Genomic DNA, 25,899 nt, shown 5'->3' with positions numbered 1-25,899 from the left:
GTTAGTTGAAGGGCGTCGGGGCGGATGATTATGTGGGCTGTAGGGAGCAAGGTAACGGCGACTACAGAGCGAAGCGCGTCTTGTATAGCAACGAGTTCAGCACAGAAGGAAGAAGGGGGTTCCGCGAATCAATACCTGGCCGTCTTGTAAATGCAGGCTTGCAGGGACAGTAAACTGCAGTCGTTGTTTCACAGCCCTGGATACTGACATCAACATATATAATAACTGAGCCGCGAGATAGGTGGCTCTCTTGTTCCGTGATTCGCTAGCGAAGGCACGATGCCGCATAAGGTAATGATGGGCGACGTAGATCGGTAGGCTTCTTATAATTGGCAGCTACAAAAAGAAATTTAACCAAGAACATCATACATGTGCAGAGTGTGGTAAATCCGTAGAAGCAATAGAGCATATATTCATAGAAGATTGCGCTTTTTATCCAGATGTTGATATAGGCAGGTCACTCTTCCTGAGGCCAGAGGGTGTAGAGATAACAAAGGCAATGTGAATGAATGCGCAGTGGACGTTAATAAAAAGTGACTGGAAAGTTTATTGCTGGAAATCATGTAAGTCAGGCAAGGATGCAAGCTTAGGATTAAAAATTCGGAGCACGTAAAATTGATAGATACGAAACGAATATTGGCGATTTTATGGGTAATTGCGTTAAATGTCTCAGATTACTTAGAGACAAACAAAGAAAATAAATGCCGAGCATAATGACACCCTCCATTACTCCGTTTCAAATGGGACGCTCTTAACATTCATCGATTCATCCTGCTGCCAGCAAAACTGGTTGCCTGTATCTGTGATAGGTGTCATTATTTTCATTTTATTTGTGGTCATCCTAAAACCACTGCAGTGTTCTCAACGGTACCTTAAAGAAAATCTATGCATCTTCATTACTGTCATGCTCATTATTTCCACTGCGCATCGCCTACGCGACGCGGCATTTGTGTCCACAAAATTGCATATAAATACTATTCTAACTCTAAAGGCAGGGATGTTAACCAGAAATTTCTCTGTTGGCTACCCTGCACTGGGGAAGGGAATGAGGGGATTTAAAAGAGAAGAGAGAAGGAACGGGAAACATGGTCACAATCTGTCAATCAAGGCAGTCGTTCGTAAAAAACATAACAGTGTCTTGTAAGCCTTGATGGCAGTCGACTGCTGTGGCCACGGACCGAGGATCTTGTCCTCTGTGAAAGGGCGATGATCAAGGCGGCCCAGAGCACAACGCAGCTTACGTATTTCGATAGGAAGTAGAAGACAATAAACAAATAGCTCTTAGAGCCTTTTCTGATGCACTTCTCCCGATGCATTGAACTATTTTCAAATAAATAATCCAAGGTGCCAGAATGCCTCTGGCAAGGTCTCACAGGAAAATTGGAGTAGCAGTTTAGTAATAACAAAACATGGTGATATTCCCAACCTGAACTAATTAGTGACGTGACTTTAACCGCAGTTCTGCTGACTGAGCTAGACGAAAAACAGTCCCAGAAATAGTAAGAAATCGCAATAGCTCATAGTTGGACGCATTGGGCATGCGGCGTTACAAAGAATAAGTACAAGAATATTAGGTATGTTGGCGATGTGCACAATAATTAGCAAATGGGAGCACATATCCTCGCCATCTTCCTTCCGTAAGCCTGCCAACGGCTATTAACTAAAAGCTTGCCGCAGAATGTCGCATATAGGCTACGGATTGCGAATATTTCCCTTCGTGATTAGCAGGATCACGCTTAGTCTCCCATACCGCCACCTTTCGCAGGCTGAAAGAAATTAAGTAGATATCCTGATCCCCAGAGCCTATTAATAAGCTGTAGGTTTTCATACCAAAACGCCAAGAGAACATCTCCTTGCGCTGAGGCTTCACATTGAGCGAGATAAGTTCATCGAACAGCATCTGACAGCGCAGCCCGAACGCCTTACATGCATCCCAACTGGTCGTCACATTCTTTCCACACCACACATCACGTACGAATCGGCTTTTACAGACAAGGCTTCAGTTCCTAGTCATATACACTACTCCGATACAGAATAACATGCATTCAACTCATCACACTCACCTGCAAGATGCGCGCGCCAAGGCTCTCCACAAACAATACCAGGATTGCGAACACACCGCATACGTCGACGGCACCGAATATTCTCAGCAAGCAACGTTTGCTACGGCAATATCTCCTACTGACCCCTTCCTGGGTCCAGGACAGTTCTTACCCGCGCCTAGGTAGAGGCACAGAAATGTGCTATAGCAATGGCCATAGCCTACACATCATGTACCGTACTATTCTTAGTGACTGGTGCTATGTAGTCCGTAGCTTTGCCAAAGGCCGAGTTTCCATGCCTGCTCTTTCTATGCCCCAATCGATAGCCGCACCATTTCTATCGTCTGGATCCCCACTCGCACTGCAGTCGCGCACAAAAACAGGGCCGCACACGACGCTGCTTGAGGCCTCATCGACCGAGCAGGGCCATTCGCCGACTCCTACGCGGTATCATCCGCGAAGAACTGGTTGTCAAGTACCAGGTAATCAAAATGCATTACCGACTCCAACGACTGCCGATTACACTGGGTTATAAATTTCGTACAAAACAGTCCTTTGGAGACAGTTGCAAACGGTGTCTCTCCCTACGCTGGCCCAGTATGCCGGATTGTTTCCCGGTAGTTATAGCCCCGATTGCGCCCCTGCGGTCAACGTGCCAATAAAGCCCATATCCTAAGACCTTGCGCCGCTGAGCTCCCTAAACCAGAGCTGCAACTTAGTGTAGCTGAGCAGTTAGAGGCTCGACTGCTCAGATCGGACTTGGCTTTTCAACATATGCTGTCCACGAAACAACGCCTTCTGATCATCTAGCGTGTACCTCAGGTTTCGTTTTTCTATTTTGTTTATAATTTGGAAAAATTACCCACCTCTCTCTTGTTTCAACAAAGGCTCAGCCATCAGGCACCACTTCAAAAAAAGGCTAAAAATTTTTCTCTTAATACATTAGCGTAGGGAGCCACCTATATTAATAATAATAATTGGTTTTGGGGGAAAGGAAATGGCGCAGTATCTGTCTCATATATCGTTGGACACCTGAACCGCGCCGTAAGGGAAGGGATGAAGGAGGGAGTGAAAGAAGAAAGAGAAATAGGTGCCGTAGTGGAGGGCTCCGGCAAAATTTCGACCACCTGGGGATCTTTAACGTGCACTGACATCGCACAGCACAGGGGCGCCTTAGCGTTTTGCCTCCATAAAAACGCAGCCGCCGCGTTTTTATCGAGGCAAAACGCTAATGCGCCCGTGTGCTGTGCGATGTCAGTGCACGTTAAAGATCCCCAGTCTCGGGATCGGTGCGGTACGCATGAGAGAGTGCAGAGGATAAGCGGCAGCGCTTCCGCCATGCGTCAGTTTAGTGACATCGGCCTTAATCCGCATGGTGACTTCACAAAGCATAAGCTAGATGCAGAAAAAACAACAAGCAATGGCAAGGCGAGGTGTTAAGATTGAGGCCTTTCCAATGCAAGACTGCATTAAATATCGACGTTTGCGATTTCGGGCGTCTGTGGTTTTGACTGGCAGCGGCATTCATTCTTCTGTCATAAAGCAGGCACTTCAACGAGCAACCACCCCCTTATCAATACTCATAGACGTCTCATCTAAAGAGGACCACTTAGGTCATGAACAATGGAGCCCTACTCACGCTCTCTGCCAACTACATCGCTTTTTTACTCACTTGAAAGTCCGGGGGGGAGGGATGTGTTTTTACATTCTCACTTTCAGATCTCCTTTAGGAATACGCAACCAAATATTGTGTATACATTACATAAACGTGACGACGACTATATTGGTTGTCACGCTACGCAAATCTGCAAATAACCGTCGATGTTTAAGTTGGCGAGGAATTCCTAGTTCACGAATTTTACGTATTCTCGAAATGGCGCACATCTCAGCGAACGTTTCTTAGAAGTACTGTTCCCAAAGCAATTATCATGAGCAAATGAGCATTTTCAGTGGGTACATTTGGCTGAGTACGTACTTGAAGATCAGCACGTCGACTAATTGACGAGTAGTTTTACATTCCACTCACCTGTAATCGGCATTTAATGGTTTCCTATTAAATATTTGATGCTATCCAATTAACGTTTTAGTGCTATCAAGTGGTGGTAGGAACTGGCTGCGTAAGCAGAGAACCATTCCGTGCGATCGTTTTGAAGTTGACGCTAAGGAAGTTGAGTAGGGTACAAATGTGGTTGATTAAGTTATGGTCTCGTCAGGCTACACCGTGTGAGTTTTCTTTTTTTTCTTTCTTTTTTTTTTAACCGCAGGCAGCGGCAGTCTTTTTTTTTTAAATCAGTGAGCGAAATTGCCTTCTTCCTGTGCGGCCTCCCACCAAAGGTGACTGTGGCATGAGGCGTATAGGCAAAACAAAAATAATATTAAAAATCGGGCTTTATGGAGACAGATTGTATGTTAATAATTTTGTCAGACATTGTCAATGCAGCTCACTCCTCTGCCTTGGCGGACTTCTGTCGTACGTCAAAGGTCAGTGGTACCAAGTATTTTCCTTCGGCAGGTATATTTACCGGAATAAAACAGCGAACACATGTGTAGTACCGCACCAAAACTGCGTTTGCCACCGGTGCCGGTGGAGCGAAACGTGTGGGCCGTCTCTCTCTTCTTCAAGTGAACCGGATATTAAAACCTTTATCAGGAAGACAGAGAACCGAGAGGAAATTACGAATAGTAAGAGACAGCCCAAAAGAAGATAAAGACCGAAGTTAAGGCAAAAGCTTATCTAGGGGATATGTACCAGAGGGAAATGAAACTAAAAGAGAGATAAATAGGCACAGAGCGCGCAAGGAAGCATGATTCAAATATGCAAAGACTCCCGGAGAGTGCTCTCGACTGCAAAAAATCGCACAGGCGACTTCAGAGCCTTGTGCGGAGGTAGAGTGAGCAGATAGACGTTCACGTGTAGCCCTGTCAAACCGTCAATGCCCTTTACTTCATCTAGAGTGCAAGCGAAGAATACGAATTTTAAGCTCTCCACCACGGCGTTGGCGCTTTCTGACGCATGCACCAGCGTCTTTCCCCGCGAGGGACGCACTTGCTCTGGAACGCACGCCAGGAGCGCCCGCTCAAATGCGCATGCGCACCGGCCGCTTCTCCCCATTCCTCCGCGCGCGCTGCTCCCGTTTTCCCTTTCTCTTCCAGCGTCACTTTCCTCCCAGAGGGAAAGCGGCTGCAGCTTCTTCCCTCGCTCCCACGCACGGAAGAGTCACTGTGGGTTTCAGTTTTGGCTCGCGCCGCTCTCTCTCCCTCGCGTTCTCTCTCCCAAAATCAACAGGGCGCGAGCTCGCTTGGGCCGGTGGCGAGAAGGGAGGCGCGCACGAGAGGAAAATCCTTCGTGAAGTGGGCAAAAAGGGAGGGACGCGCGGCGCTCTTCACAAGTTGGCCCGGAACAGCGCTCGTGCACTCCTCGGCTTGCCAAGCCACCGCTACGGACGGGAGCACACGACGCAATCCGTCTACGGCTGCCACCCTATACACACAGGATCACCCTGCCTTTGCTGCTGTCGTCGCCACCGAGCATCTACCAAGTTATTTTCTCCGTCAAACCCTACTTTGTGTGCTTCCTTTGTTTTGGATTCTCCTGTTTTTAGTGTTTTATTCGGTGAACTCAGAAACAGAAAACTTTTCGAGAAAGTGAAGTCCCTTATTAAACTTTCCTGCTAATTCTTCTATTGCCGATTGTTCCCTGACACAGTCGATTGTTTTCAAATCATACAAGTTTGTCCTGAGGCGACCAGTCTGTGGCAACAAAAGAAAATATTTTGAGGGCGATAGCGATAAGACATCCGTTCATCGAGCTGAGCAACACTCGAGAACCATGGGATTCAGCTTGGCACGCGTGTTCGCCACTCTGCTCATCCTTGCCACCGCGATGGTGACCGTCAGTCTTGCCGTTTCCGGTGGAGGAGAGTCCTGGAGCTCCCGAAGCCCCGGAGGCAGCTCTGAGGAAGAGGAGCCCGCATTCGCTTCCCAGGAACAGGGCACCCTGCAAGACCTTCTACAGCTCAGCAGCTCACCTCTGCGTGCCAATGGCGGCCGTTACGACCTAATGGTGAGCTGCACCTGATTTATTTGCCTACCCTTCTTGCATCGCGGTGTCTCCGTTATTGGCTTCACTTCGTCATCTATTCCTGTGCCGTAGAAGCGGAAGAAGTGAACTTCATTAGTAAAGTTGTGCTTTTGCACCAGCTATTGTCACCGCTCGACATAGTTAACCCTGCCGGCACCGAAAGTTAGGTTGCTCTAGAGCTTTTTCTGTCGTAGACACTCGCGAGCACATGAAGAGACGACGTTAACTATTCATCAGACTAACTGGATTGGGAAGATAAAGCCGCGCAGACTTGAAAGAGCCACACAGAGAAAACCAAAACAACATTCAGCGCGCTGGCACAATGCGGCGTGCGGTGGCTGAGTGAAGCAACGGGTGAAATATTTTATTTTCGTACAAGAAGCGCTTCATGCTAAAAACACTCCCAGCCGCAAGCACACTCTTTGTTAAATTTCTTCTTGCAGGAATTTCAGAGTTTCTTAGCGTCATCCCTGGGCGCACTGTTACCAAGCGCATGATTTGAGGCTACCACCTTATACCTGGGCTACCGTCTGAGACGTTGCTGTGTTTAGTTGCAATGCGGACAGCGCAAAGGCATTAATTCATGCTAAATGAAGAGATAACTTAACTGTATCGCGTTTGTAAAACGGCACACACAAAAATGTGGCACGCATTTTGGAGTGATTGTGTAGCATGGTGAAAGAGAAAAAGTTGAGAAAGACAGAATCTTGAGGTAATTATGAATAAAAGCACTCTTGTGTGCAACTTTCATACGTATACATGCCAACGAAAACAGACCCCTGCCTGGGCCTCGGTTTTTATTGCCCACTCACGAGTGGCTTCTCACGTTCCGAAACAATATGTTACCACACATCCTAAGCTACTGCTTTTCTGTTAACGAGCCTTTTTTTATGGATAACCCTGCGATATGGCTTGAACGCTTTGAAATATAGATTACATAGGATCGCTGTCATGTCTAAAGGCCTATTGAAGAAGTCGACGAACCTTCTGGTAAAGCGCTTCAACAGGCGCGGCATTGGCGTAACGGCACTTTGTGTTGTTCCTGCAGCAGTGATAAGCAACAAGAGCAAAGCCAGAGCACGGCACAATTAGGGACTCTCAACTGCATTAAAAGGAGTCTTGATATTCACAAGTCGCTTTACAATATCAGCGTTTTCCTGTTATAAAACACCGTACTTGACTGTTATGTTTGAAATTCTCGAGCCTGAAAAAAAGTATATTTAGTCCTGCCGCCACGCCAGTTCTTTTTGGGATTGAGTAGGGGTGCATTACTTTTTTCCGGGAGAAACTCTGTGCCGAGTATAAATTGCCTAGCTAGACTCTGAAGGGTTCGTTCTAGACACATACATATTCTCGTCAAGAAGGAAGAAACAAACGTGGGAGCACATGCTGCCAACAGGCAATGTTGCTTCGTTTTCACTAACACTGCAGGGGAGAATTACATCAAAACATGTTGAAAAAATTAAACAAATAAGAACTAGAGTTCGGTGTCTGCCTCTATGTATGCACTTGGAAAAAAAATTGCACCCTTGCAGTAGAGCGTCGGCATGTGTCCGCCACCTGCAACACCGCAGAAGCCTCGGGGTTGCGATCCCCACTAACCAGGGCACCGAGGCGCCAACAACGCCTCAAAGAAATTGAGGCATGGATCACACAATTTTTGCCTCACTTTCGAGACTGCTTGCTTACTTTCAAGAAAATGAAGCAGGGTTCTAGACACCTTTTCCTACAGCACACGCCTTACAAGCGAGCACTTCAATACATCGCACTAATGTGCCAAGAGCGGGAAAAAAGTTTACATCATTGTCAGCCACTTTACAAGATCACCAGGCAACTTACGATTTCTCATCTTTGAACACATACATTTCGAGCGGTAGCTAATGTATGCAAAGAGCATAATATGTGGACTGCCGATCTATTTCGCAAAAGTTGTATTTCTAGTTGGCTATTATGACGTCTACTGAAAGGAACTACATTTAATTGGAAGCGTGGGAAAAAACAAACCTTCTCTTTAATTACCTGTCGAATTGCAGAAAACAGAGCTTCATGCAGTTAAACACAACAAAACAAAACATACTTTTTTTAAATTATAAAAGTACATTTCCACTAGCAGAATGAGAGGAGGCGATGAGGCAGGGCGCTTCATATTAAGATAAATTTTAGCTATGCAAATAAACCGTGATACGTGTAATTTGTGGCAGTAATTGGGGAGACAATGCAACATGTAAATTTTCGCCTATTTCCTCGTTTCCTGCGAACAAAATGACTGCGGAGTTTTCCACGGGAAGCCCTTAAAAGCTTCCTATGCGCTTCAGATGCGCTTGATGTTAACAATAAAATAGACAGCAATACCCATTACATTAGCGCTTAGAGACGCTCTGCGTCATGGGGTCGTAACGTTGGAAGAATACAACTGCAATCAGAAATGCCATTCGTGAAGCTATAGACCCTGTTCGGGAATGCGATAAAGAAATCCAACTGTGTTATCAACCCGGCAGCAAAAATACAAAGGAATGCGTGTCATCATCTACCTTCAGATATAAATACTACGTGTAGAAAAGCACCTCAATATGAAGGAGAATTGAACAACTCTCTCTTCCTTCGTCACATCAAACGCAGTTCAAGGACTGCTGAATAAACAACATTATCATCTTGCTGCTCGCTTCCTGGGTGCATAAAATGTGTACATCGAACCAGCAAGTCCCGACTCCTCCGCGTATTTTGTTATCAGTTTGCGTCATCAAGGTGCGGTCATAGCAGTGCCGTAAATTATTCTGTTCTTTTTCATTGGCCTCGTTTGCTTCGCATAAAGCTACAAAATATGCATTTTGAACAAGCAGTTCATAAATGAAAAATTAAACTCAAACCATGGAGAACATTGCTTTCCTCCCTTCCACTACAAATATGCTAGGCCTCCGACAGGAGAGTAAGCCTTTAAGCGAGCAGAGAGAGAAAAACGAACGGGAAATTCGGAGAAATTCTTAATATGTGAAACAGAAGGCGTAGGGCTATGTAAGCACCTTCGACTGTTCGGGGTAACAACGAATTTGAGTTTTGGCGCGAAATACTATAATGCTATTGTCTTTTTATGTCCGACTCTCGTCGTGTTGCACACTCTTAAATAACAAATGAGCTAATAAATTCTATGCCAGCAGCCAAATTTTTACGATGTAAATGTTGCAATTTTAAATTATGAATAAAACAGCCTAGCTCGTGACCAAATTGTTTCTGTGCTGGTCTTGTTCTCATTCTTTTTTTTTGCATATAAAGATAGATCATTACACTCATTCTCTCTAATGTGTAGAGTATATGATGCTACGGACTGTGCGTGATCACCCGATTTCCGCTTGCGTTTTGTTGGTACGCAGTATAACCGTGAAAGTGTTGGACAATAGCCAAAGTCTTAATGAACGCTCGGCATTCTATTCGCGTGCTTCATGTCCCACACTTCCGCGGCTTCGAACTAAGTATCAGAACTTGAAACAGCGTGATAAACCTGTAAGGGTCCTGCAACATAGTAAGAAAAACTTCGCAGATACAAAGGACTGATTCAATTTCTGGGGCGAAATATGTCCTTTGTAATAAAGGTGCATAAAAAGCTCCTGGTCAGGCCCAAAGCAAACTGATTTGGGATTCAAAAGATTCATTGCACACTGTACAGCTTGGTGACGATAGTACGCTAGCTCTCACACCGGTCATCGACGCTGTCGTATGTGCCCTCATGCAAGTACTATATTCCCCAGGCATATTGGTTGTTTCGCAATTTATCTTACGAAACGCCGCATCGTAATCCAAACGTTGTTGATGGAGGCGCCACACCTAACACCCGATGTCGCAAGCTATTAGTGGCACCCAGCACGTCGCCTGTCTTCATACCTTAACCCTGGACGCTTAGCTAGAATGTCGCTACTGGCAGTGACACTTGCTGAAATGAAAAATCAACGTAGAGATCATGCTTAAGTTATAAGGGATTCACTGTTCGAAGATTTCAAGGTTAACAGACTCGCAACGCAATCTCTTAAGCTTGGATCTTGGAACAGTGTATTCCGTATATTTTTAAGCATGAGCTCTACGAATTTTTCTTTTAGCGAACATCACTAACGTACTGCGTACCACACAGGTATCGCCTTCTGCAAAAGTGTCCAGGCTTTCGCGCTTGTGGCAAGAGCGACAGGTCTCTGCCAAGTGCCCAAGTTAATTGGCTAGCGCGAGCTCGAGTGCTATGAGGGAAGTCCTTATTACGTTTACTACAAATCCAACAAGTGGCAGCAGGCACTGCATCGTGCACGTTCGTACGCACATTCCCTTTGCTATCACTTTGATGTGGAAACTTGTTTCATTTGTCCCATACTATGACGCTGAAAAACGTGCGTGACTCGCTCCGTACTGTTATCGAAATGCCCGGACACTCCGTAATTATCGCATAACTGAGAGATAAATAGAGCCTACTTACCATTAGTACGAAAAATAAGCACTCCAAAATATCTCTTTGCCGAAGACTAATCACCCGCCGCCCGCCTAGCCCTAAAACACCTGATCGAGTTTCAGAGGAAGGAAGGTTTTTGCAGCACACTACTCGACAGACAATAATCAATTGCAGTTAAGAACACATATGTTTATGACCAGGCCCGAAAAACGGATGTTCTACGTAGCTCATAGCAACCCACGCGCATTAATCGTGGCGATATAAATAAGTCTCTTATTTCCTTGTCACTATTATAAAGGAGTGTTTCACCGAAACTCGATTTTCTGGATGACCTAAACCACTCATCAGATTATAATGTTTAGCACTAAGTGAGACGTGGTGAAATTCATCTCTTGGTAACGCAGAACCTCTTTTCTGTAGTTTCAAGTTTTTCGTGCTTACCGGGGGGAATAGACATGGCGGCGTCCTCATCGCCACTCATTATGACAAAAAATATTTGTAGGCTCACGTTTACAACGAAGTTCCCATATGAGTTTCCCGCACGCTCTGCAATCATTTCTCGGCAGGTTCTGGCTGCGCGTGTACAGTCATGCCGCAGTACGTGCTGTTGAGTGCGGCGAAATGGAAGAAGAATAACTAAAAGAGATCACATCGAGGTTCGGGTTCGCGTTGAATGAAAGCAGTAAGCGAGGTGATATATATTCCGACTGCACGGAAACTATATTGTAGTAGTCATATATTATATGATGCGGTGGAAATGCTTCCCACAGTTCTGTAAAACAGTGAGTTCTTCGATTGTGCATATAAGGAACAATGACATCATACGGAAAACGTCCCTGTGACTTTACTTGTGGCAATATTCACCTTTCTAAGAATATTCGAAATGAGCCCGTTTGAGAACAGGAACTAAAAAATATTTGAGTTACTTGTTTTTTCTTCCACAAATCTTTTATCTGGCTTAAAAGAAGGCAAGGAGAGTAGCAGATGATTTCCTTTACGTGGCATCCAGATTAGCAGTGCAGGGCGGCCAATACCTCGAGAATAAACACATCCCACGTCAAACTAACGTATCAGCCAGGGATATGGTTGACCCTGACTGTCAGTGGTTTCAAATAAAACCTTTCTGACGCAGTAAAACTTTTGGACAAGCAGTATATATCACTGCTAGCCAAACTGTAAAGGACATGAGGAAGATCTTTCGAAACGCTTATTAGGAGAATGTATGGCTACAACGTTTTTCTTGTGCAAAGAGCGAAGCCTCCGTGCTTTTACACAATTCACTGTTAAACATCAAAAAACCCCAAAAGGCTCTAAAACAGCTGGTAAGGTATACAATAAGTACAGATATCAAAAGCCCTCCGTGCAGTTGTGCATTCCGCTCCGCCACTATAGCGCTGTGAACAGTATCTCTGTATAAGATGTATAACACTCTGCGACAGCTAATAGAAACCTGATAAATTTACGCACGTTATCAATGGCTATGTCTTTTATGGAAGTACTAGGGCATACACGGCACCTATTGGCCGCATTTCATGTAGGAAGACCGAAGGACGAGACCATCGGGCAATATTTGTTACGTCTCCCTTCGGTTCTATCGTTTTCTCTCTGGCCTGGCTTCCGCGTTGATTCTTACGGAATTCTTATCGTCATTCATCTTTTGAATAGCATACCGCTTGTGATTCAGTGGCGTCACTTCTTTGACGAAGCTCTAGTCGACTCTTCCATCCTTCGCGGCACGAACAAGTTACCGCAACCGCTTTAATGATAACAGTAGCTGCTAGTCATTAACTTTGCCATATTTCGGCTGACGCCGAGGCGTACAAAGGTTTTCACGCATACAATTTCAACTTTCTTCTACAATTCGTTCAAACAGGCCAGAAAAACTTCGCCTCTCCGCTCATGACACGCAGACCCGTGAGTTGATTGTTTCTGTAAAGGAATTAAAAGCATCCAAGAAACGAGCACATCACGAACACAGAACGCACCACAATAATTTCCTGTTGTCACTAACCACTCCATACGTTGTCACGTCTAGCTTGGGTTAGATGAGACTAGGAAAGTTATGAAGCATGTAATGTTAGAGCACGTAAGAGCGTTATAATCAGGAGAAAGCACGGCTGCGGATACATTATGAAAGCATTACGTTACCTTGTTCAGGCTGCCTAGGCACACGAAAAATGCACCGGCGCATAAAATATCCAAGTGCTCTTGCTAGTCGATACGGGAGCGCCCCTTTCCTGTCTAATAGCACCTGTTGCTCTCATGAAATCATCCGAGGGCCGCGCACAGAAACACTCACGCCCTCAGAAAACTCGCAACGAACGAAACGAAGTGGAACGCGTTCTGTTGTTTGTCACGAACACATAACTCCGCAATGCAGTCTCCTGTACCACTGAGTCTCGCATTGTTCCTATTTCGGGATCAGCAGGTATGGCGAGGTTATACTTTGCGTCACCCAGGATATGCGACGACGCATATCATGCAGCCAAACATAGCCTATTCAGCGAATTGGTGATGCAGAATGAAGTGAAGCCGATGATCTATATGCGCGCGTGTGGCAGAAAATGATATCACAGCTAGCGGAGTCTAGATCACGTTCTTCGCGCGTTCGGTCTCAGCGAAGGCGGAAAAAAAATTGAGGAGCCTAGAAGTTCCCTCTCTGGCTCATACTTTCCAGAAAAACCTCGCCGAGCTTCGAGTGAGCTCATAGCGGATAAGCTAAGCTGATAGTCGCCGCTTCGTGCAAGATTCGCCACAAAAATAAAATACTTTCGGGTTTTCGATAAAACTAAAAAGGAAGTAGGGATTTAAGAATGCAATTCATGCTCCAGGGGCTTTTTTTAGCATTCCGGCACAGCAACTGCTATTGACGCACTCGAGAGGTGAACGCAAAGCACACAGCTAAAGCTTCAGGCGCGTGTGTTCTCGCGCATAATTAATGCGGAGAGTATGTGACATTAAACAGAGACGACGCTTCTATTGATTTTAGCCTGCAGTAGCTTTGCGCAAAGAATAAGCAGGTGGATAGTATGAGCGGCTAAATGAAAAGCGCCTGGACAAGGTGTGACGTTCATAGTTCGCCTTGTTAAGCTAGTAGTACTTGTTATATATGTCCCACACTTAACTCCGGTTCATTGCGCAATTGTTTACTCTTGGTGCAGGTATCTGTGTTTACTCCAAGCTGCGCAAGCAAGCTGTTCATTCCATTTAACACATGCGCCAAGAGCGTTCACGTAAGCGTTCGCAAGTACGACAGAGTGTAAATAAAATTTGTTCCTTAGTGACAGGAATCATTTTATCATTATACCGCTCTAGACGAATGACCTCAGGAAAGATTAAATATTCTCGTCGCCCTCAGGCATTATTGAATCCAGTGGCAACAGAAAAAAATTCCCATGAATAGGAATCATTCTGGAACTTGCGTATTACTCAATTTAGTCATCAACTCTTCTCCAAGCTGTGTCTGTACTGCCGGCGCATGTCACAGGTTTTCGACTAAAGTTGTGAATGGCCGCCCTCTGACATGACTGAATCCATTGGCAACGAGAAAAACTACCCACGCGTTGCATTCGTTGGGTAAGTTGCATAGTACTGAATTTATTCAGTCATGTTTTTTGCTGCTATTACTGTCTATTGCTGGAGAATTCAAATGGTTCTCGACTTCACCTTTAAACTTGTGGATGGCTGTCGAGATGTACAGGTAGGAGCAGAAGGAAAGAGAGTATCTTAATGTTGCGAAGCCGACCATGACTGCGTAAATAGAAATGAGAAATATATATATATATATATATATATATATATATATATATATATATATATATATATATATATATATATATATATATATATATATATATATATATATATATATATATATATATATTCATCTCTAGGTAGTTTTCCCCGAGAAGAGAGCTCCCCACAGCAGTTTTTTACATTATCGAACACAAGTAAAAACAAAGCAGGGTCATGAGCGCAAACTGACTTTTTAATGTCCTATTGCTCATACCATTACGTTGCCTGGGGCACTCCTGTCGATGCCAGTTCCGTGTCGACGGATATTTGTGCCGCATCGCTTGAAACCAATCCAGGGAAGAAATGCGTCACTTTTTTCCCTTCCCTTCCAACGTTGTGCACACTTTCAAATAATGGTGTGTATATATATATATATATATATATATATATATATATATATATATATATATATATATATATATATATATATATATATATATAATGCGTGCTTAAAAGGTGGTTGGTTAATTATTGATTAACAGTAGACTTTTCACGATTAATTTGGTGCCTAATTTACTTTAGCTGCTAGTTTAGTAGCTGCCATTTAGTGCTTACTACAATTTTTATTCGATTCTGATTCTCTCAGCCGCCGCGGTGGCTGAGTGGTTATGGCGCTCGGCTGCCGGCCCGAAAGACGCGGGTTCGATCCCGGCCGCGGCGGTCGAATTTCGATGGAGGCGAAATTCTAGAGGCCCGTGTACTGTGCGATGTCAGTGCACGTTAAAGAACCCCAGGTGGTCGAAATTTCCGGAGCCCTTCAATACGGCGTCTCTCAGAGCCTGAGTTGCTTTGGGACGTCAAACCCCTATAAACCATATATATATACCGCGACAAAAGCAGAAAAAAAACGTTTTTTGCAAATTGAAGAATTTATAAATTTCAAACTTACGTCAGCTTTGTTCATGGGTTGCATTTTAACAAGGGAAGCATTGCTGACGTTTCGCATGAACTACATAAATAAAAAATCCAGACTCATTTACCTTTCATTGGCAACAGTTGATTAATAATAATTGGTCTTGGGGGAAAGGAAATGCCCAGTATCTGTCTCATATATCGTTGGACACCTGAACCGCGCCGTAAGGGAAGGGATAAAGGAGGGAGTGAAAGAAGAAAGGAAGAAGGTGGTGCCGTTGTGGAGGGCTCCGGAATAATTTTGACCACCTGGGGATCTTTAACATGCACTGACATCGCACAGCACACGGGCGCCTTAGCGTTTTTCCTTCATAAAAACGCAGCCGCCGCGGTCGGTTTCGAACCCGGGAACTCCGGATCAGTAGTCGAGCGCCCTAACCACTGAGCCACCGCGGCGGGTCCCAGTTGATGTGCAAAATGCATTTTTAGGCACATACAGTGGCGCCAATTCTATGTGCCTTCCGTTCATAATATTCAAGAAAGCTGCAAAAGGTTTGTTCGAACATATTTTGTCATAAATTTCTCAATAATAAAAAAATGAAAAACGAACTATTTGCAACGCCACGTACGCGAGTAATTCTTCAGACAAGAACAATGCAACGGAACGGGCTAGAGACACCACAACGGCATAAAAAGCGGAGTTAAACGTTTCCTTAGACCGATATTGCCTTAATATCAAAGGCTACAAGAATAACATTGAACTTAACGTATGCTCCTTGGAAAGTGTCAAAAAAGGCTGTGGACAGCAGCATTTTCTCCAGACACCACTGGGCGAACATTGTCTTCAATTTTTGCAAATTTGACGTGACCTCGCGTTACAGAGCTACGATACACTGTGTCGATAGAAATTGTAACTTTCATTTCATGTGTGGACTTAAGTACGCGGCGCACGCTGTTCTGTTCTCAGAGCAATCACGTGTTCCTTACCTGCGGCGAAGAAACATTCTTTGTCCATAAGCGTTCACTACCAGCATGCTAATAGGACACCTGCCAGTTTCCGATAGGCAACGCATGAAAAATTTTATACGCTAATAGCAGGTTTCGTTTACTTCTGTTCGCGGTGCTTTAAAAGGGGCGAGTGATCATTCATTACTCACGTCAGTACTGGTGACGTTTATTTATTGCACATCGGGCCTAATCAGCTCGGTGTTTCGCGTTGTATCGTCCGTTCTGTCCGCTCTAAATTGAAGCGCGCGCCAATATTAATGAACGACCAACTAGCCCCTTTTGAAGAACTGCGGACAAAAGTAAACGAAACCTGCTATAATAATGAACTTTTGTCCGCACCTGTGCCTCATTCGCTTAACGACTCTTCATGACAAGAGAAAAGATAGTGACGTCGTTGCAATACGGCTGCAATAACTTAAATAACAATTTACTTGCTCACAGCTTGCTAGTTTCTATCTTGGAGCTATTGTTGGAAGTCCTCGAAAACTAATTAATCCAAGTATCAGCCGCGTTACCTCGAAAATTAATGTTAGGAAGGTTGAAACGCCTACTTATCTCAGAACTTATGTTTGGAATCTCCTAAAATATCCAATCAAAAAATGATCAACAGCTCCATTTAGAGCTTTTAAAAGTGTGTGAGCGGGAAATAGGCAGATAAATGAAATTAAATTCTAGGCATTCAGCAGGTTTTTATCACATGTCATCGCATACATGTAGTTACCCGTGCTTTTGTGCAAAAAATTTTACCTGCTTAACAACCAGTGACAGCATCCACCCACAGGAAAACATAGTTAGCCCCGTTCAATTACACACCAGCGAATTGCAAGAAAAGGTGCAATCAATACGTTTCGTACGCAGGACGAGAAAATACCTTTTCTTAATGTCAGTACTATTATTCAATTTAATCTCTTACATTTAACGCGCTTACAATTCGTATAAGAATGCTTGTAAAGTGCTAATCAAGCAGCTCATCCTTGATTCTTCACTTACCCGGAACGTTAGTTTACATTCATCTGCAATTCTAGTACATGGCTCAGTTCCGTCACTCAATGCTTCGTTTTATACAAATGTGCCACAGGGGCACACACACTTAGACTTTGTCGTTATGGCCGCGTCACAAAACGCATTCACTATAACGAACGTGAGTTATTATCTACCTGGAGTTTAAATATACATACTTATCTACCGTCATTCTTCGAAATTAAACTTTTTCTTTTCAGTGGCGGGGAAAAAAGATTTTACTACCTCCTATTTCAGTTGTTATCATACTTTTCACAGTGTACTCCGGCAGTTGCCACCAACGTTGATTATTATGTCCGCATTTATTAAAGTAAACGCATTTTCAAAATATATTATGCTCCTTCACCGGTTCATAAAACGCCGCTGATTGAGGGGTAATTCTGCGTAGAGTTGATAAATTCAGAACTGCAACGCGATTCTGCTGTGCATGAAGAAGAGAGGCTCGAAAACTTTTGTTAAAATGCCTCGGTCTTAGTGAACAAAGGACACATCGTAGCATTTGGGTTCTGCTCAACCCACTCATGTTCATGGAATTACGGCAGCAACGTCCATAAAAGCATGCATGCAGCGTGGTATAACGTCATATTATTAGGTATACCGACATGTTCTATGCATAAAGCTCTGCTAAAACCATTTTTGCGCTGCATCATCAGTTTTTGCAGTGGGGTTGTCGTAACTCGTGATGCAGATTCTTCAACATTTCTGTCAGTCTTTCTTTTCATCGCGGCATCTTCTTTTTTATTTTGGACAGAATATAAAAACAGGAAATTTAAATATTTGCAGTCGTGGCCCAGAATCCCCGACTACACTGAACTTGATCAAACTCATCTCGTCTAGCAGTGAAGGGGCCCGGACCGAGATGGCGAGACATATTGCATGTTCAGTACTTCTACACAGGATACTAAGCAGGCTCAGTTCTATTAACTGACGAGACGATAGTGGGCGGCGCTAGGAGCAATAAATAGGAACGCAATGCGCACCATCACGGCCCTGCAAAGCTTGTACCCATGGCGATTCTCAAGGAATATGTGCAGTTGAACACACTGACTGAACTTATTGAACAGCTAGAGGCAACAAGAGAACTGAAGAGAAAGTATCTTACGCCCGCTGCAGCTTTACACAGTGAGGTGAAAGCACAGTGACCAGAAATGCTGGCCACCCTCTCCGTGGGTATGCACGACAAAAACCAACATGAAGACCAGGCTCCATCGCAAAGCGAAGGCCACAAACCGAACAGCGGTTTATATACAGAAGGGAACAAAAATATATTTTCAATTTTTCATATAAATTCTTAAGTGCCACCGATAGAAAACACCGATTTGCTATTTCTGGATATGTTATAATGCAACAATGCCCTCTTTCGTTAAGAGTTGTTAGGGGCGTAACTGCGTAACCGTCTATAAAAGAAGCGCATATCTGCACGCAATCCTTCGCGGCTATTAAACAACTTAAAAGAGTTACACAGACATTAGGCTTATTTCAGCAGATACATGCTCTGAATATGAAAATAAAAAAAACATATCAAGCTACACTAGACACAACGAGATACCAATAATCTTCAGCAGAGGAAAGCAGACGCCCTTGCATATCAAACCTCAATTGCGAACACCTCGCTCACTAGCCTCCCTTTTTACGTCCGCTCCGCTCTTCCCATCATGTCGTCTTCTATGAAGAGAAGTTCACGTGCTTTGATTCCTGCATGTAATTTACCCTTCTCTCATAACTTAACAAGATTGGAGGAGGTTTCCCTTAGAAAGGTAAGGGCTGGCGCGGCCCTTGCTACATCGGTGGTCTGCAGACGGCGCTTACAGGGAGATGCAGTGCCCAGCACACGTCCCAAGCGTTGCACGCCGGATGCTCAGGTGGATCTTCGCCGCAGTTTGCGGACTTGCCCGGGAACGCAGAACTCAAGGAGAAGACGATTACAAGAAGTTGTACTTGTGGCTGCAACGGAGGAACACCTGCCTTTCTGGCGAACGGACAACGCTAAGAGCAGGAGTCTGCGAAGGTTTTTGGAACACAGCACGCTCAACGACCTACTCTTGCTTATTGACGTCATTATCTTATGCCACGTGGAAAGTATTTGAATTAAAAAAATGAATCCTGTCCGCAAAGCAGACTGTTATTAGGTCGTATACCATTTGTAGGAAGCTCCAACAAGTTTCGGTTTCAACTACTTTAGCGCACCTGGTGACAGGAGGACAACTAATGTTCAAGAATGAATCATTCGCGCTCACGTGGCAGACATGCACGCATCCTGACTGGGTGCGGCGATGGCTGATTTCGTTGAGGCACCAGGAAATTAGGCTGCCTTATTTTCGCCGGTGGTGGCTCGAATCCCGCTTGGAGATGAGTTTCTTTTTTCTTCTGGATAACATTGTCATAACAACGATACAATGCTCCAAGTGGGTTCCGTCCGACCGCTATGGCAGCAGTAGGCGCTGGCGTCTGCACTGCCTGGACAATTGTATATAAAGCGTTTCCTGCCCTTATTGCATACTCTTTAGCGCATCCTTGTTGACGCTTCTTATATCGATAATAGCTCCAAGCTCGTGGTAAAAAGTGAGTAAAGCAACCACGCTATTTTGAATGCTTGATATCAAATCGTGTTCAACATTGTGTTGTTTCGCGATTTTACCAAACAGCAAGCTCCACAGATTGGTGTTGAATGGCGTCGCCAATCGTAAATCAGCTTTTCATTGGAATATGGGGGCAAAATGCTTGGATAAACGCAAAGGCGATTCACTACGAAATTTATTCGGATTGTAGGGCTCTCAAAGAGACATCTCTTACGTCGCACATGCACGTGGGATGCTTGCTTATGATAACTCCAGCCTCATCCTTGTTTCCCAGTGCCATGTACGCCACTTTTACCCTGCATTCCCGCCATTGCATCTATCGCTATGTCTTTGAAAACAACTGTTGTAGCTCATATCGTTTCTTCGACCATATTCGGAAACGCTATTTAGCAATCCAGTCATGGTGACTAGCTTACAGAAAGTGGCGATGCTCAGGAAACGCCTAGGCACTGCTCAGATCACCAGGTGACATTTTGTTTAGGATAGCATAAGGAACAATGAACTGTTCCACACGCTCACGTAAAGATTGATAGAAAAATAATGGGCATGTGTTCGTGCATTTATGCGGACACGCCACCCCATCGACCAAGACTAAAGGGCACGCTATACACCATAGAGAGGAGACCGCTCCTGCTTCTGTTTACTGTCCCAGCTCTCCTGACTGACCGGTTCATTACCTCTGCGCCAACACCTTAACACGTTTAGGCCGGCTAGTTGGTAATGAAGGAACATAAAGTGAACAACGTGATCTAAGACACGCGCACACTGTTTCAGATAGCATTGTTAACTTCATAATGCTAAACACCTCTTGCTTTGAACATATTTCAGTGTGATAGAATTTATTCAACTTGTAAGTTCCCGCAGATGGCTACTGCCTACAGCTTTCGACAGTCATATAGGGTGTTTCACGCCAGATTTTACACAATTTTTAAAAATTGGCTTTTTCAGTAAGAACAGTGCTTTTTTCAGCCTATCATTTTTAGCGGTGTAGTACATCAGAATATACTAACACGTGCTAACGAGCTGGCTAGTTAACTTCCATAGAATAGCTAACTTTTCATCAATTACTTTTAGGCTCCTCAATTACTGATGGCGTCTAACTCGCCGCAAGTATTATCCATATCTATTCTTAGAATTTAGAAAACGCGGTTGCCCTCGGCGGTGCTCGCCCAACAATTTTCCTACATCACGACAAAATGCTTGCGCTTTCTACAAGCTTGAAGTCAAACCAACCTCTCCAGTGCAGGTAACTCGTCTAAATTGCCCAAATTTGTTGGGCGCTTCACTGACGCTTCATGCACTCACGCTTGTCAGGCGGCGTCGATGAGTTCTGTTTTTGCTGTGCAGCAGTTTGTAGACTTAACAGCAAACTTGAAAGACCTTGCGGTTATGCCTCTCGTTTTACCACATCGGTCGCTCCAAGAACGGTGTTCGTCGTTGAACAAAGATAAAAGGTAGCTCGCGATGCACGTGTCATTTCCGAGCCACTTAAACAAGAGCAGCAAAACAAGCAAGGGGTAGAACTCCGCTAATGAACACCATGCACAGAGCTTGTGTATGCGGAAGGGAGGAAAGAAAGAAAAGGAGGAAAAAAAGGTGGGTGCTGGGATGTTATTATCACAACTTCCCAGAGTGCCTGCGGTAAAACTTCAAAAGTTTTATACTTCGCGCTTTCAAAAGTTTCTTTCCGCCTGACCTACTAAGAAGATTGACTTACTTATGTTTACTAGATAACAATCACTCACTTAACCAACCACTCCAAACTCGTCTTAAACATCAGTACAGTGAAGTAGCAAGAAATTTCTGCAATTATAACTCCGCTAAAAGAGTCACTCACAATTAAGAAAACAATTTACGCAGATGTAGTTTCAGACGTCACATTTGGGTGGGAACGTTAAAAAGCATGACTTCAGGCCTCGCCTCAGGCTCACTAATTTGTAAGCAGCAGTTTGACACCGGTGCGTGTTAGATAGCGTGAGAACACGAATACCCGGAAGGAGCGGATTCATGACCGTTGGCGAACCCACTAGCGAACTCATTAGCAAAGTGTCAAAGGTGTACCTGGCTGCGAACTTTTCCAAAACAAATAAGTTTAGATACCGTTATGAGAGCAGGGAATTTGTTTCCTGAAGGTATTTTTCTTCTAAAACTTTTCTTCGAGAAAATCTGTCTGGGACAGGACTCCCGGAAGAACGTGTCAACGTCAACTGCATTTGCCGCAAACCTGCTATCTTGAAGAAGAAGGAAAAGTCCGTGGAACGAAACGAGAAAGAGAGTACACGAGATAGGATAATAAAAGAAACAGCCAACGCGAAACTGGCAGAGCCTTAGAAATAGCTGGTGCCATCTTCACGCTCCGTATCAATTCCTCTACCCGAATTCGCTGATAAAAGGCACAAAACTTCCTGTTGTCAAACAGAGTAAAATGCCATTCCAAGGAAAGTTGCAAATTCATTGAAGCAGCGCTGACATTCACCAGACTTTTTTTTTTCAGACGAACAGTTGATAAATGTGCGCGGGAAACATAAAGTGGCAAAGGATGCTACGCATGAAAGATTGATGTTTATCGAAAGGGATGGCCAGCGCAGCCCACTGGACATAAACCAATCAGAACTTCACACGATTGCTTGCAAGTCACTTGCTTCGTTTTGTCCCACTCATCACGAAATACAGGCACTTTTTCCTACCGGCGACGGATGGTTCCTCTGTTCTAGTTCTATGTTAATATCGTTTTACGTTTCTCGCTCAGTGACATCTATGAATTGTCAACAAGGTTCCATCGAAAGATGTTTGTCGTTTCGTTATACCTTTCGATGCTTGCATTTCAGGCTCTGAAATATAAGGATGCCCGGAAAGAGGTTGAAAAAACATCTTGATTAAAAGAATCTTAGCTGGTCTCCCTACCCTTTACAGGAGCCCGATGGAAGTTGCTCAGCTCCGGCTCGCTCCACTAACTACTGTTGGTGCGGTAGGTCAGAGCTGGACAGCGCGTCTTCTCTCTGCTCAGCCGGCGGGTTATTTACTATTGGTATTGTGGAAGTTTCCCAATCCGCTGCGATTTCCTAGGGGCGCAGAGTGAGCTGCCCACACAGCCAACCCCACTCACCAGAAGCGCCACTACCAGCCTACCCACCTCCACATCCAACAGCCGTCAGGTTGGCTTCTTGGATGGGTGCCAAATTCTGCACACATACACACAAACACACACGCAGACGAGTTCTTCGTCGGCGGGGGTGGACCTTGAACTTCAAGGAAGGCCGTGCCGCAGGAAGCGTTAGCGCTAAGCCGCCTCCGCGTGCGTTGTGCGAACAATAACGGCTCTTGCCGAGTGTTTTAAGAAAGCCGTAGCCTCGCTTCTGTGGTAATTATTTAGTTTCGCCACTTCATGCGCTTGTAGAGGTCGCAGACCTTGTGGAGGCTCGAGGTAGGTGCATGTATGCGTTGCATAACGCTTCTGGAGGACAGAATTATGTTCGTGCGTGGTGGATGGTGCTTCAGGAGGGAGAAGGTGGGCTAGAAAGAGGTGGAATGGAGGATGGAGCGTGGCAGTAGGTGGGTGGGAAGCCGCTTTGCTAAGCGGGACGGTGAATAGGTGGCTGTCGATGTGGCTTGTATAGGATGGAGGCTCCTCATTAGGGCTTAGGCTCCACATCAGACAATAGATTCCCGAAAGGGAAAGGAGGGAAATACAGATGCAGTGCTCTGGCCGTAAAATGTTACAAGTGTCCCTTTAGTAACAGGCTGCAGCTGTAGGACTCTGATGCATGCAACAGGAATACATCAAGCAGTGATTTCGAGCCGCGCAATGCAAACAGCAAATAGCAAATGGTTGCGAAACTTAAAATTATCTTAAAAAGTGCTCTAGTCCTTTTGAGGATGTCAAGTTAATTGAAAAATGCGAATTTCAGATATCCTGACGCTAACGGAAACAGGGCACGTCGGTTTTGACGCCTGGTCACATGGGCATTGGGGCGCCACTTTTCCTGGACACCAGGTTTCGTTGCCGATGAGCCATATAATGCTTCGCATCAATAGATACAAAATAAAATGCGATACAAAATAAGTTCCCTACGCAGCTACGGGCGCATTGAACGGCGTGCTTGCTACATGAAAATTTCGTTCGGTGCACATACTGTCGCCTTTGGAATGCAGTATCGAACCTGCACGTTCTTTTGAGGCCGTGGCAGTCGATTTTTCATGAAGGCGAAATTTTGCAGGCCCGTGTACTGTGTGATGTCAGTCCACGTTAATTAACCCCAGATGGTCGAAATTTTAGGACACCTTAACTACGGCGTCCTTTATAGCCTGGGTCACTTTGGGACCTTAGACCCCCATAAGTCAAACTAAGCTAGCAGCGGAACAAGCTGGTAATTTTCACAATAGTAATATATTTTTTTGCATCGCAGTAATTCCTATAAATGTTTTATTCTTGCCATTAGCGCGAACGTCTTGATTACTTCAACTTGCGGAGAATGCATGCCACAGTGTACATGGCATTAGCTTTGGTCAGTCATTTAACGTACACCGACGTTAGTCCTGTACATTGAATGATAGATGTTTCTGGCATTTGCATATGAATATAAAGAAGGATGGGTTACAAAATAGGAGTTTTCATATTTTATTTCATTCAATTGCTGTGGCAACTGTGGCACCAGAGCAATCCATCATCATTATTTCGTACCTTCCAGTCTCACTTTCGTTAGCAACTTCAACCGCATTATGCATAGAATTTCTAATACGTCCTTTAATAACAGTATTCACCCCCATACACTCCGTCTGCTTAGATAAGCTATGTTATGTTAGCTTAAATACTGTCGGTCTTAGTTCCTCAAGCCACCATGCTGAAGCCAACATGCAGGAATCTCGTCATCGACGTTATTTTGTCATCCGAGTATGTTACGCAAGAATAATGGGAATCGCATGTTCTTTAGATCTGGATTTGTTTGCTGGTGAAAGATCAGCAGTTTACCAATATCTCTCAAGATAAAAGTGCACAACAGCTATATCTTACCGGTGCTCGCCTGCGGGACAGAAACGTGGAGGATAACGAGAAGGGTTCAGCTTCAGTTAAGGACAACGCAGCGACCGATTCAATGAAAAATGGTAGGTCTAACGTTAAGAGACCGGAAGCGGGCAGAGTGGGTGAGGCAAAAAACGCGGGTTAATGATATCTTGGTCTAAATCAAGAGGAAGAAATGGGCTTGGGCAGGCCATGTAATATGAAGGCAAGGTAACCGCTAGTCCTTATGGGTAACGGAGTGGTTTCCAAGAGAAGGCAAGCATAGCAGGGGGCAGCAGAAGGCTAGGCGGGCGGATGAGATTAAGAAGTTTTCAGGCATACGGTGGGCGCAGCTGGCAAAAGACAGGGTTCATAGGAGAGACATTGGAGAGGCCTTTGCCATGCAGTGAGCTCAGTCAGGCCGATGATGATGACGATGATGATGAAAGATCAGAACCCCGGCGCCAATCTCTGATTATATTGCATTCAGCGCCATCTGCAAAATACTGTCATATCATAAACAAAAATTAAATTCCAACCAGTTCATCTCTGGTTCAAATGATTATCAAACAGCTATATCATACTGGCGCAAATACTGTGTTCTTAACCATCATCAAAGAACTCCGACATCCTTACTCTGCAAGCTGCCGTCAAAGCAGTTCGCTCTCTTGCGGCAACAGCTTTTCTACCGACAGCGTACGAAACCACGTTTATCGCGACAGGCAGCAGCTGCACGTCAGTCAAGAGGAGGCTAAAGAGTTGAAACTGCTCTTAAAGCGCCTCAAGATGCGACGGGCTCGGTAGATCCGTGTTCTAAAAAGTTCTCCCAAAGGCGCGTCGACCGCCGATTGGATGCATTCGGTATCGGCAGCAGTGCGATGGAGAACGCCTGGAAAATACAAAAAAAGCGGGAAAGTGAACAAGGAGCGAGGGAAAGAGAGGAAACTGGCTTCCCTCGTTACCGCCAAGATAGAGGACAGCAAAGTGAGCTCGCGTTCCCCAAACACGAGGGACATTGATTGAATGGCGTTGCTCTAATTGCCTCCTTCCTGCGAACCCCCCTTCGAACCTCACCCCTCCCCACCCCCTGTGGTGCG

General features: G+C 44.8%; 1 protein-coding gene across 1 annotated transcript in view; it reads left to right on the top strand.

Moving 5' to 3' along the window:
* Positions 1 to 5,427: 5,427 nt before the first annotated feature.
* Positions 5,428 to 25,899, top strand: part of LOC144121639 (uncharacterized) — a 120,591-nt gene continuing 100,119 nt past the window's right edge. Inside the window, exon 1 of the mRNA XM_077654947.1 lies at positions 5,428 to 6,105. Coding sequence (XP_077511073.1) covers positions 5,872 to 6,105 — 234 coding nt within the window. The 5' untranslated portion in view covers positions 5,428 to 5,871. The remainder of the gene's footprint in view (positions 6,106 to 25,899) is intronic.

Source organism: Amblyomma americanum, chromosome 2 (assembly GCF_052857255.1).
Source record: "Amblyomma americanum isolate KBUSLIRL-KWMA chromosome 2, ASM5285725v1, whole genome shotgun sequence".
Classification (NCBI taxonomy): Eukaryota; Metazoa; Arthropoda; class Arachnida; order Ixodida; family Ixodidae; genus Amblyomma; species Amblyomma americanum.
This window is presented reverse-complemented; position numbering and strand designations above follow the sequence as displayed.